This window comes from Colletes gigas, unplaced genomic scaffold, assembly GCF_013123115.1.
Source record: "Colletes gigas isolate AHSC1104 unplaced genomic scaffold, ASM1312311v1 Colletes_gigas_Sc00005, whole genome shotgun sequence".
NCBI classification, from domain to species: domain Eukaryota; kingdom Metazoa; phylum Arthropoda; class Insecta; order Hymenoptera; family Colletidae; genus Colletes; species Colletes gigas.
This window is the reverse complement of record NW_025106634.1, coordinates 1,496,528-1,510,038: the sequence shown is the minus strand read 5'-3', so window position 1 is coordinate 1,510,038 and position 13,511 is coordinate 1,496,528. Positions and strand designations below refer to the sequence as shown.

General features: G+C 47.3%; 1 protein-coding gene across 1 annotated transcript; it reads right to left on the bottom strand.

The window, feature by feature from the left end:
• Positions 1–3,706: 3,706 nt before the first annotated feature.
• LOC122395174 (cell wall protein DAN4-like) lies at positions 3,707–11,642 on the bottom strand. The gene is made up of 4 exons (XM_043392559.1): positions 11,303–11,642; positions 5,220–6,401; positions 4,096–4,587; positions 3,707–3,766 (listed from the first exon to the last, which is right to left on the bottom strand). The coding sequence occupies exons 1-3, from the start codon at positions 11,466–11,468 to the stop codon at positions 4,148–4,150; spliced, it is 1,788 nt and encodes a 595-aa protein (XP_043248494.1). The 5' UTR covers positions 11,469–11,642; the 3' UTR covers positions 3,707–3,766; positions 4,096–4,147.
• Between the last annotated feature and the right edge of the window lie 1,869 nt (positions 11,643–13,511).

Genomic DNA, 13,511 nt, shown 5'->3' with positions numbered 1-13,511 from the left:
TCGCGCGAAAGCAAGAGAGCAACACGACGACGGAACAAAATACGATTACATCACCGACTATACACGTGGCCCCTGGCTAGGGGGCAACCTAAAGATAAAACGAAGCGTAGCTCGTTGACTAGAGCGTAAAAGTCTCTTTGGTTTCGTTCGCGAGAAACATTCCTCGATTCTCGCACGTTCGGGCATTCCTTTCGTCGCTTCTGCTCGATACGACGAATTATTCGTTCGTATTCCCGCTTCGTCCCGACGATAGGATTCTAAATTAATATCACATTGGGCAATTTGGTGTCTTACGAGCAAGCACGAAGCATTCTAATTCGTCCCTATTCAGTACCTACGTTGCTTGCGTCGCCACAAATGCAACGAATTCTATACTCGGTTCATCGAGAAGATAGAAACGACAAAACGTCAGCCATTCGCGTGATCGGTAGTTGGTCCGCTGTGTGGCATCGCCGATAGCGTAGCTAAAAGGGGGGCGAACAACGAAATAAGAAAGTTCGTTTGATTATTTCAAATAATCTCTAGCCAAGTACGATAATATATCGAATGGAGGGACACTGCCTAATCTAGCTACGCCACTGGCCAACACAAACTCTACGCCTCTGTATATATAAATAATAACTTGTATAAATTCTATTGTATTTGTATCTAGTCGGTGCACAGACCTCTGTTTCACCTCTGTCACCTGGCTTCTTCTATCTTCTTGATCTAGTGTCTGTCGTTGCAGTTGTGGCGCGGACAAGATTTTTGCGTCAATGTCAGGTGATCGACGAGAAGCGTTCAAGAATTCGAAAATAAGATTACTGCACGCTTAAACGCGACACATACGTGTAAATACGATTACGAAAGTGAACTTTGGAACGTTCCAAACGCGTCGTCTCGCGAGCAGGCGAAGATCTCGCGCGCCAAAACTCTTGGTTGCCTGGGAAACGCATCAAAATGGCGCGCATTCTTCCCGCCAAAATATAAGACGTTTATGGTTCGTTTTCATGCGACGCGAGGCCATGAAAATTAAACTAATAATTGAACAACAAACTATGTTAGATTACATGTTATGCAAATAATAGAATAAATAGAAAATGGGGAACAAGTATCAACAGAAGATATCGTGACGTTTGTGATGGGAGTGTTATGATAGCGTGATATTTATGTTTTCGCGATGATAAATGTCATGATATCGAATGTCACGGCATTAGAAGTCGTGGCTTTATGTCACGTGAAAACGGACCTTTGCATAGTTTAATTTGCCCAGAATATATCTCTTTGGCGACGAGAGAAAAACAAGGCTGCGAGTAGGCAAGACAGAACAATTACACCTACGTCAGTTGTGTGAACTTCAGTCGGTGAAGTGTGATAAATTAAAAGTTTTTAAGCGTGGCCTTCTTGGGACTTAATTCATACTGTTTAATAGCACTGAATTCTTAAACACTTTATCTCGAACACCTTGGAACGCGTTAAATAAATCAACTAGCGACTAGACAAAGGCAAACGCAACTATCCAAGCTTGCTCTTATCTACGAAAATATACGAAGGTTGATTGGCCAAACAAATTTAAACCTGCATTTGATAACCACTAGTGTCGAGTCTAAATCGAATAATTCTAAGTTCATTGAATTCACTTTATCTTGGGATCAATTTGATCAATTCCTTTCGTCTCGAGCATACTTTATGGAATTGGAGACTTCAGTTGTCAATCAACCCTCGCACAATTCGTCTTATCGATTAGCAGCGAATTAACGGAATAACTAGATCTACGACTAGGTTCAAGTTCGTCATGAATTAATGGCTCTTCACCGGCGGTACGCTTCGAAAATTATTATTCGAAACGGGGAGCTTCCGACGCGACGACAAATGAAAAAGCGTCGATAAGTTTTATGCGCGAGCCGCAGTTGGTCGCGATCGCGTCCGCGCATTTAACAACGAGAAAATTACAGGAGGATGTTCTATAATTCAGGGGAGCAGAACGAGCCGACCCTTTCGCCACCGAATGGTCATTCCGGCGTTCAACAGGTGGTCCAGTTTACGTGAAATGTTGATGAAAACCTTCAACGTGTGCCCCGTCGCATTGTGCGACGAGGACGCTGATGGAACTTCGAAAAAAAAAAAAAAAAAATAAAAAAAAAATGGACGCTTCCGGAACGTCGAGCCCTAATTCGGATCGAAAACTTTTCTCGAACACGCTCGAGGCCCGCCTCTCCCTTAACCTCGGTCATTTACCCCCGATAAATCGATAGAATCGTTCCTTCGAACGAATTAATCAAGACGTATCAAAATATTGGTCTTCGTTGGATCACGGTTCTTTAATTATACATTTGGAAAGAATAGAAGTTACACCGACCAATTTGAACTTCTATTTTTCTGTCCAGACGGCGTTAAGGGCTTCACGAAAATCGATAATGAAAAATCGCGATTTCACGAGGTCTCGAAAGCGTTAAAAGCTACGTTTTCAAACCGTGTCGCGATAGACAGAGCTTTTCCATCGTTCTCCAATTTTCATTGTTTCCGTCTGCTCACGGAGCCCTTTGACCCGACCTCTTTTCTTCTCGGTCGTTTCGCGTGAATTTTCTTCGAAATTAATTTTACTCGGAAATTGATGGTCCCTCGATAGTATTGTATCGATTCACCGTCCCTCCCGCGCCTCGATCGAGACGGCCCTCGCATTTTATCGAACAGGAGCCTTAATTACGATCGATCGGGAACGAACGACCGTCGTTCGTTTCCCTCGAAGCTCCGCGAGTATCGATTTCGCGGGCAGAGGGACGAAAGGAATGCCGCTCGAGTCGCGTCGGTTCGAGCGCGATCGATGCGAAGAAACTCGCGTCGTCTTAGTTTCGATATATCGCTGCGCGTGATCGATACCCCGAACGCGCCTTCTTCGACCACGGTAATAACATCCACCCTTCGACGGGTGATCCATTGGCGTCGCGCGAGGAACCAACCGGAAATTTAAACCGTGTTTGCGCGTTGGTTCGACGTCCACTGATCAACAGGGCGCTTCCGGTTTTAACGGACCAATGGAACGACAAACGAAACAAGAGCAAAGTTTATATAAACGTACATCAGAAATAAAAAGATTATCTTAACGTGAGTAAACGTAGACAAACGAACACTCAGTGACAATAATAAAATGAAGAAATGCAGATGCAATTGTTCCACAAAGAACACGAATAGATTGTTGTATGTTGGTGTAACTGGTTATAAATCGAATAAAATTTTGCTCGTCTCTATATTCGAGTCCGTTAAAACTGGAAACTCCTCCTGTACAACAAATCTTGTACCGTCCAGCGCGAATTGTATTTTCAGTCGCGGTTTGAACCGTTGCTGGAAAAGATTCGTGATCGCTTACCCGGATGTCGTCTGTCGGCGCACGATGACGTTTTTGGCGGGAAGGATCGGCCATGGCGTCAACAATGACGGCGAGAACGGTACGTGGCGAAAGTTCCCATAGTCATCGGGACAATTTCGCTTCCTAATTTCAAGGTCCTCGATCGAATCTTCGAGCACAAATTGCGAGGATTCCCAAGTCGATTCACGTCGAACGAAGGGAAAGTGGAAAAGTAGGATGGAACTCGCCGTCACCGTTGAAGCTATCGAATTCCGACCGTTTCAGACCTGAATCGATCTCCATTGTCGTATACGATGGAACCAACGACTCGAAAATGTTCGTTCCCCACTTCCTCGCCGACGCGCGATATGAGCTTGTGCAGCGTGTTGCAGTACCTCGATGAAATCTGACGATATAGTCTTTTGGTTGGAGCGTCGCTGGCTGAAAAAGATAAGTTTGAACCGCTGGTTAGTGTCGAAATCACAAAACACAAGCACTTTATTACTCTCGTGGCGGAGTTTTGCTGGTAGGAAGGCAGAAAAGAAAAGGAGATATTGGGTAGTTGGTCGAGAAGTGTATAACGGAGGGACTAGTCAAGCGCTTGCGAGAGAGTTAAGAGCGTAGCCCTCTAGTGGCGAGTACGGGACTCAAGCTTTCGGAATCGAACTTCATAAGTTACTCAAGGAACTCAGCTCTCAGTGTCTCGAATAAGAAAATTCTGACTACTCAAAACATAATGTGCAAAGAGTAATTCGATTCAGCAAGTTTACCTGACGATCAGCGACCGCGCGATCTACGCGCGTCCCTCCAGAACACGAAGCCTTAGAGCAGCGTTTCGACGTCGTTGCTGCACTCGTCGCTCTCCCTCTGGCAGGAGGACTCGAGGTGCTTGTTCAGGTATGACTTCAGGGCGAACGACTTGCGACACTTGTGGCACTCGTAGTTCTTGTCGGAGGAGTGGGTCTGCATGTGCGCGCGTAGATTCGACCGATCGGCGAACGCCTTGCCGCAATGCGCGCAACCGTACGGCTTCTCGCCGGTGTGACTTCTCAGGTGACCTTGCAACAGCCAAGGTCGCGAGAACATCTTGCCGCAGACACCGCAACTGTGCGTCAACTTGTGCGTTAGCACGTGCATAGCCAGCGCTGGCATGCTGACGTACGCCTTCCCACAGTGGATGCATTTCTTCGCCGATTGAGAGTCGATGCTGCGATGGGTCTGTTTGTGCCGCGACAGGTTCGACGACGTGGCGTATTGCTTGCCTGAAACGGAGAACAGTTTTCCCGTCATTCTGCACGCGAGGCCTCGTTTCCACGAGACGGGGCTTCGTTTTACCAACGGTATTTGCTCCTTACGATAACGCCGTTACAGTAAATCCCGCTTTCAAGTGACGATAACAGAAGCTTTCAAGATTTGAAAGCGGGCTTGAACTAATAAGGAACCCAACTGTAACAAACCGAGTTTTAAGAAACTTTGCACACAGGTAAAGTTTGCCAAGATTGCATTAGATACCGTGTTCGTTTTAGCGAGTTTTACGTTTATCAAGTGTCTGACTTGTTACGAGCCACAATTAATTCTCATTGTTGGTTCGATAACTAGTGGGGTCTGGACGGTTACGGTATAATCTCCTTCGTAGAGGCTCAAGTATCCAGCGCCTACAGTGAGTAGATTATGACCGCATCCAATGGCGTCATCTCCCGTACTCGCCACCAGAGGGGCCTACTGACTATGGGATATTGGCTAGTATATAGGAATGGAGCTAAGATCGTAGCCCTTTGCTGGCTAGTACAGGAGGTAAGCCATATCGTAATTCGCACTTCTACTAATAGTAGCCACGACAACTATCGTTTGTTCCATCGTACATCTATTGGATCTTCGAATCTCTAGAACGTACCGCACTCGCAGCAGACGTAACGTCCAATCTTGGACGTCTCGGGCGCCTCGACAGGTTCAGCTTCCGGGATCTTCTGGCTGGGCGTGGCCTTTTTGTTCTTCGACCTGCCATCGGCCACCAGCAGAGTGTCGTACGTGTATATCGCCAGCTTGGCCTCCGACTGCTCGGTGACAGTCTGCACCTCTTTGTCCTTCTGGCTGGGCTGCGAGTTGGGATTGTTGTTCTCTATGTCGCTGCTGCACTCGGACGTAGGCGGCGTTAGTGGCGGCGCCGCCTCGATGGCCTGGTGCTGTTGTTGCTGCTGATGGGGCGGCGGTTGAAGCGGTTGCTGGGCGACGATCGGCGTGCACGGGATGGACGGTGTGCTGTAGGTCAGTAGGATCTCCTGGATCGGCGACAGAGGGATGAAAACGCTTCCCGTTTGTTGCACTATCGTCGTGCTCGGCTCGTAGATGATGCTGGCGGTGGGCGGCTGCTGCTGCTGATGATGGGTGTAGACGGCGGAGTTTGCGAGGTCGATGGTGTTCACTTGGTAGATCGGTTGGTCCGGTTGGTACACCGTCATCTCTTGGATGTCGGTCGCTGGGCTCTCTATGACGCTTTGGGGTCCGATGGCGACGCTGGGCGGTGGCAACGGCGGCAACGACCTCGAGAGCTCCAGCAGATCGTGTGCAGCTTCCGTTTCCGCCGCGGAACGGTCCTTGAACATCGAGGACACGTGACTGGTGATCACGTTGCCGCCGGATCCTATTCTGGCGTCAGGCGTCGGATGGTTCGCGGTGTCCTCCAGGTGGTACGGCGTGGCGGTGCTCGACGGAGGCGACGGTTCCCCCGGTGGCGAGTGGTGGTGGATCGAGATCGTCGTTGGCTGCTCCACGGCTGTTCTGGACGGTGACCTGGGTGTCGTAAAGAGTAACGTGGACGTGGTCGTTGTTGCGTCCTCTACGGTTGAGCTGATCGACTCCGTGGGCGGCGTGATCGTCGAGGAGGATCCCGTTGTGCAGGCGATCACCGCTGTCACCTCCATCCGCGCTGACGCCGGAAGCTCCGTCGTCGCGTTGCTCGTTGACGATGGGCTCGCGTCGACATCGCCCGGCTCGTTTGTCCTCTCCTTCGACGCGTTCCGTTTGGCTGTCTTTGTTCCCGTCGCTGTCGTATCCTGAGTCTGCGTGCTCAGGTATTCTGTGACATAAAAACAATTACTGTATCATTATTCTTAATTACTTAAAACAACTAAAACAAATGATCTAACGAAATCAGCGGAGGAAGAAAGGAGACTTTGCTGAGAGTTTCATCTGCTCACGACAATACATTTATCAAAATTACTGGAAGGCTCACTCTAAGTCTGTTATAGTTGTAAAGGAAATATAAATACAAAAAGAATTATACTTTTTACAGTGATCATCACAGTAGGGAGGTATAAATTTGGTTTAAGGGGTTGAGTAGGAGGTACGCGTCCTGAGAATGAAAGTAAGGTTACAGTCAGTCTGTGACGTCACCTCTCGTATTCGCCACCAGAGGGCTATGCTCTTAACTTTCTCGCAAGCGCTTGACCGACCCCTCCGTTCCTATACACTATATACGATCCTACACGAGCAAAAGCGCGCCACAAGTCCCCGTAGCTCGACATATTTCGCATTTGTTCGCAAAGAGACGAACTCGTTTTCTCTAAAATGGGCCCGTGTCTCACGCTCGGGAAGCCCGGAGAAGGCACCCGTTAACCGTAACTCCGCGGAAGAAGCGGCGGCATCGATCCCCGGGTCCTCCTTTATGCGCAGCAATTAAACTTTCCGTGCATCGGGCAGAGGCGAGGAGCCCCTTCGATGGAAAATGAGAAGCCCCGGCGGTGAAATTTAATAAACCCGCCGGGTGGGGGAGGTTAGGGGAATTTCGTTTGTAATGGAAAAACTTTATCTCGAGCGGCGCACGGGGTACGTCTGTTTCCGTTCGGAAAGAGGGGCAGAAGGAGGTAAACAGAGAAAAGAAACGGAGTCGTCGAAGCGGGATAAAAAAAAAAGTGAAAAAGAAGACGAGGAAGAAAAAAATTCGTTGTCTCTCCGTTCGCCTCCGCTCTGTCGTTTCTTTTTTTATCTCCTTTCCCGTTCATGGCAATATTAACGGGACACCGGAGAAGCGCGTAACTCGATTTCTTGATTTGACTTTTTAATCGGGACTTAACGAGCGACGATGAAAAAGTGGGAGGAGCATCCATCCGAGTCCCGTTATCGGCGTGCCAAGCGTGGAGCGTCGAACTACGTCGGAGAAGCGTCACGACGGTGGAGAGGGGGGGATTGTAAAGAAGGGTGGGAGGAGGTTGGGGCAACGGGGCCGGGATTATGACGGCAAGTATGTTGGAAACGAGGTCAAAGGGGATGAGTGGATGGCTAAGGAGAGTCTACGAACGAGCGGATATAAAATCTCGCGATAACTCGGTTATGAAACTGCGCGTTTCGTTTCAACGGCGGCCGGCTTCCGTGCGGGGAACCGGCTAGGCGTACCAACCCTTCGAAATCGTTCCCGAGTCGCTGTTGCTCTCCGTGTCTGCCCCCCCCGTCCCGCGTCAATCGCGCGGCACGAAACTTTCCCCGATTAAAGTCGAATTTACACCCCCTCGTCTGCGACGATCATCCACTGTGACAAGTAGAAACGTTGCTTTTCAGCCAAAGCGAGCATAGAACCTCGCTAGAAGTAAAAGAATCATGCCTCTTGCAACTGCTTAGCTACACAGTTGAAGAAAATGCCTCCAGGCTCTCATTTGCAAACAGAAATCACATCGTCAATTCTGCAACTATTCTTCTACCCAACAAGAAGGAATTGCAAATGTCTTGATTTGCATATTCTTTAAGAATAAAATTCGTTTTAGTATGATCTTCGTTTTTATGATCCCACTTTGGCCTACAAATGGAGATAATTGTCAAAGGACAAGGTACACGAAGGAACGACTGTTGTCGACAAGAAAGTGTCGTGCAATTTCACGGTGACGCCTAGGTGTTTATTCGCATTCGATTGTCCCGGTTTCGCGGCGAGCGATGCAAGCGTGCGCAGGCATTGTAACGAGTCTTAAGTACGGTCGTTGCAGCTCCATTAACGTCTCCAGCAAGTTTCGCATGACACTTTCTCATTCACTCGATTATGAACACGAAGCATAAACCCGAGGCTCGCAAAACGGGGCCGGCGTCGTTGAAGTGGGAACTGCCACCGGGAACGACGATTCAGACAATTAATGCAGTTTTGCTACGAGGAGCAACACATTACCGCGAAATTACACCTCGAAACTGCCACCGCGACGAATAACGTCTTCCCCGTTTAACGTTCCTCTCTTTTTCGAACGCCTTCGCGTTTTCTGCGGAATCAAACAGGTAAGAAGACTGCCGCCGTCGCTCATTAGGACCGGGAATTCTAAGAAAAGGCGTTCCCATTCATTTCGTTTGCTATCTCGCGGTCTGCAATCGCTCGATCCGTAAACTCTAATGAAAATGAAGTCAGGAATCTATTGTTAAAAATTTTATTTAATAATAATTCTGAGTCTCCTTGTTTATAGTGAAGATGTTAAGGAATCAAAGTTTTACATGTTTCAATGTAACATATTAAATGTAGGTGTATAGATGTTATTTTAAAGAATCAGAAAATATGCAAAAATGGCAACTAATTAGTATTTTGAGTATTCTTGTTACACAGGCCACAATTCCGTACAAACATCAATTATTTCATCTCCGACTAGTATTTAAACAAATATACTGTGCAGAGACTCGATAAAAATCCCATTCTAGTGTTATGAAATGTAGCCGTAGTATATGAACCATTCATTCGGTAAAGACCGACAGTGATTTAATGAAAAATCTGTTGAAACGAGATCGACCAGTATGTTGAATACTATTCGTACCATACAGACCAGAAATTCGAAAATAATTCCACTTAAATGCGATTAACCTGTGTTCTGAAAAGTAATTATACTGTGCAAACCGGAGATTTGTGATAAATTCGACGTTATTAAAAATACGTTTATTTCGTTCTTCGTGTGGGATCGATTCACGCGGATACGGGATTCCGTAAATATTTTTGGCAGCGTCAACAAACAGTCGGTCGATAAACGTGTCTCAATTTTCGCCAGGGCGCTTTCGCATGCAGAAATTTTTCTTCCCTGCGACGAAACACTTGCCTGTGTGCCGTACCAACACGAGACGCACGATATATGGCTAGAGGGTGAATCAATACCGCGGGCCTTTGGAACAAACAGCAACATTCACATTAATTGGACGTAATAGCCGCAGCCAAAATATTGATTACCATTTTCCTTTCCGCGTTTTCGATGACGGATGAACCGGCCCGTGGCTGTCGACCTGATTTTGTTTCAGATTTCCTCGCACGAGATATTACTGCTCGTAATTTTACACGCGCATCGACGCGAATGACGTTCATCGAAAAAAAAACGAGAGACAATTTTTCCCATCCGTGTTAATATTTTAAAAAGTCCGTTAACAAGAACGAGTCTTCGCAGACAATTTTGATTAATCTCGATTGTTATGTTTTCAGAACAATTGAATTAATTCTTCACGTTTACCACGTACGTACAAAGAACCAGATTTACGAATATAAAAACAAATGGAAGAAGAAATATAAAGGCGCGCGAGAGGCGAGGCGTAGGTAAATTGCTGTTATTAAAACTTAAAGTACGCTCTCTAAGGGTTGAGAAAGGAGAAAACTTTACATCGCGACAACTAATACATGAAAATGATCGCGGTCGCCAGAAGTTAACTTTGAACGTGTAAAAATACTGTAAAAGGAAAGTGGCGTAATTACGTTTCCGTCGTTTTGTCGGCCCTCTTCGTAACGTTTAATTTAAAAGCTCGCGGTCGAATGCAAAAATTAGAATTCTTTCTTAATGTGCACGGAACAATGCCAATGCCATGTCGAGGTAAATAATTGCCACGTGTACCGACAGATTCTTGAGTAATTTAGCACTTACCGGTGTACTGTGTCACATAATTAGCGTGGAAGTTCTCAATTTTGTTAAAAAAATATCGATACTAGCAGTTGAGTCATAATCGACTTTGTTTCAATAAGATATACAAGATTATTTAATTGGATGATCGATTAATTATTTAGAGACAAGTAATTCTGTTATTATTTTCCAGGAAAAAATAATTGTTGAAATCCAAACAAAAAAAAATGAATTTTTACTTGAATCAATTATGCATTTAAAAACCCACGGTGTCCGCGTAGAGTTAATATTAAAATATACACGCACGACTATTTACATAAAATGTTCAATATTCAATTTTTTGGTTTACATATCACGTTTGAGTATTTAATTTTACATAACGCGTCGCGATTTAAACAAATACAAGAAAATTTCAGTTTATTTGCTCTTTTTTTTTCTTTTCTAGATCAGACGAAGTCAACTGTTTTAGAGATACAGTTTTCCTTAGTCATACGAGACACCCTGAATATAAATTTTGATTTATTCGCTATTCACGAATCACACTAGTTTACTCGTTACTCGTGAATTACAGCTAAATCTCGATATTTTAATAATTTTCTTTCTACGTAGAAATTGGAGATTATAACAGTAGAACCACCGACAATTATGGTGTATTCGGGGGTCTTGCGCCTCAAACGTGCGTAGGAAGAGGGGTCCACCATCGCGATTTCGATTATTATGAAGATAGAAATCGAGAAGGAATGTTTTTTACGTTTACGTTTTATGTTCTTTTTTATATTCTTTATGTGAAATAGTGTTAGTAATATTAAATAATATAGTTTATATAGTCACGTTTATTGTCCAAGTATTTGAATCCGTCTACACGTCTCTGACCACCCTTGACAATCCTTACAAAATGTTTTGGTAAATTTTCAAAAATCGAGTAAATTATTTATAATTCGTATTAGAAATTATAAATGGGTCGTCCTGGTAAGGACAATGCCAAGACAGATACTCGTCGAGGGCGTCGTCGAGGGTCCCGAATCACGAGGCGTCAGAGATCGTCCCTCAGTCGCAGGGACGTTCAATTATCGTTCCTGGGGGTTCACCAGTCGGACTTATAATCGCGAGCAAGGGAAGGGCTAATAGGACCGGGTCGTACCTTGAGCAACAGGGGGTGCAACGCTCCCTTCTATGGGCGAGACCGGGATCTGCATGATGGTCGGCGATGGCGTGCTCCTGCTGCGACCCCAGCTCTCGAATCCTCTGGCAACGCTGCTTATGTACTTGTTGCACAGGGCCTTCTTCACCATGTAGCACCGCGGCATCTTGGCTGTCTGTTTTCGGCTGTCTCGTCGGCGAAAGCTGAATAGGAACGAGGATCTAGCCCCGGTTCAGTGTCTCGGTGTACGAATCCTCGGAGCACCTCTTCGCGGCCGGAGGTGTTTACGAATCACCGGGTGGCGCATCAGTCTCTCTTAGCCACCGCGGTGCTCCGTAGCTCCTCTTCGTGAATTATTTATCCGTTTCACCGACCGACAAAGCGAATATTCCGGGAGAAAGACACCTTAAAGGCGAAGGAGCTTCGTCGTGGCTTCGGTCGCGCGTTCGTGGGACACCTGGTAGACACGCCGACGGTTTCTCCAGCGATCGTCGTTTGTCACTCGATCGTTCGATCCCGTGCGTCGAGAAAATGTCGTTATGGCGGTCCCCGGCGGAGGCAACCGGGCTCGCGACGCGTCCCTCGATCCACCGATCGACCTTTCAACCGATCCGGTCGGCGTGCTGCTTCGCGTGCCGCATTCTCGTTCCTCCTCCGGGCGAGCACCTTCCTCGAGCGTCCTTTCGTGTGCTGGTCGATCGCGTTTGAACAGTCTGTGCGTCGTTTGCTCCTGTCCCGTCGCTCAGCAGCGTTTCGTCGCCTCTCTCGGGCGGTCCCGTAATCGGATATCAGTCCTTCGTCGCCGGGGAACGACGCTTCCGGTCTCGCGTGCCGGTCAGATCGGCCGAAAACGCACGGATCGTAGGTAACCGCGACGTGTTTCGCGGACGTCGCTGGCTTTAAATCTAGATGTCGTTGCACGATCGTACGTGTATATATAGATAGATCTGCGTGTACGCGTCCCTCTCGGTGTATATGTACAGGTATATATGTAGACGCGTGTATAGGTTCTCTATTAAAATATCTTTCGGCGAAGCGAGTCCAACCCCGAGTTCCGGGTGCCCCGGAAATCGGTAGCTCGCGATAGCTGAAGCTCGTGAACGAAAGCGAGGGTTGGTTCCAAAAGGGGGGGGGTGAAGATCGTTCGGGGGGGAGTTCCGGGATGCGAACTGGGTGCAGCTTGCCTTGAACTAATTCTTTTTTTTTTCTTTATTTTACTTTATTTATTTTTTTTTTTTCTTCGTCGCTTTTACCTTGTTTGTAATATTGCTTTCGTTGTATTCACGGGTGGAAGATTACGTCATTACTGTACGACGCTACACGTGCACGGTGTGTGCGCGCGCGATACACCTGTCACGGTGTCGAACCTCCCTCGATCATCTACTTCTGTTTCCTTGCCGCGATAATCCCTTTGTACGACGGCAGAAGCTTCCTTATCCTAATCGTTCAGTTTCTTCTACGATTACATCGTTACTTATATATTCGTTCTCTCGTTCTTTCATCGCACGTTCCACTGAAAAACTTCCGTTCGAAGATACACGGTTTTCACAGCGCTGTGGCGATCCTCATCCTTTGGGTTCGCGTGTACACGTCTCGGTATCGCACGCGATAAGTCTCTGTCGTGGATCGAGTCTCGTTTCTACTCGCCCGGCTGGTCCGAGCAGCGTTCCACTCCGCCAGCGACGCCGTCGTCCGGTACCGTGGTCGTCGGGCGTGTCCGTTTTCGCGACGGTGCCCTCATCGCGGCGATTTATCAACGTAATATCGACGGACACTGATCGGACACTTGTTGAAGCGACGATGCGGTTAATCGCGGATCCTCCTTCTGGCCCTCGAAGCTTCCTCGGGTCCGTTTCCGCCAAGGTCCAGCTTCGACTCAGAGCCGGGTAACGGGATTTCGATGGTAGAACTGCCAGTGTTTACGGGCATTTCGTCTCATCGAGGTCGCAGGTCGAACCCGAAACCGAATCCGGCCACGACGAGACCCGGGTCGTTGGTCCTTCCTTCTTTTTCGAAAACTCGTCGTCTGTCGTCGAGGTGGGCGGGTGTGCCTTTTGCAGGGACGAGCAACAAGTTGGACAACAGGTCCGCGATGTTTGTGTATCCGTACGTGTGCGCTGTCGCCTTACGCGCGCAGTCGATAACTCCCTCCGGTAAGTCGACGAACCCCCCCTCCTCCCGCCGGCGTATTTCACGAGCCAGGTTCCTC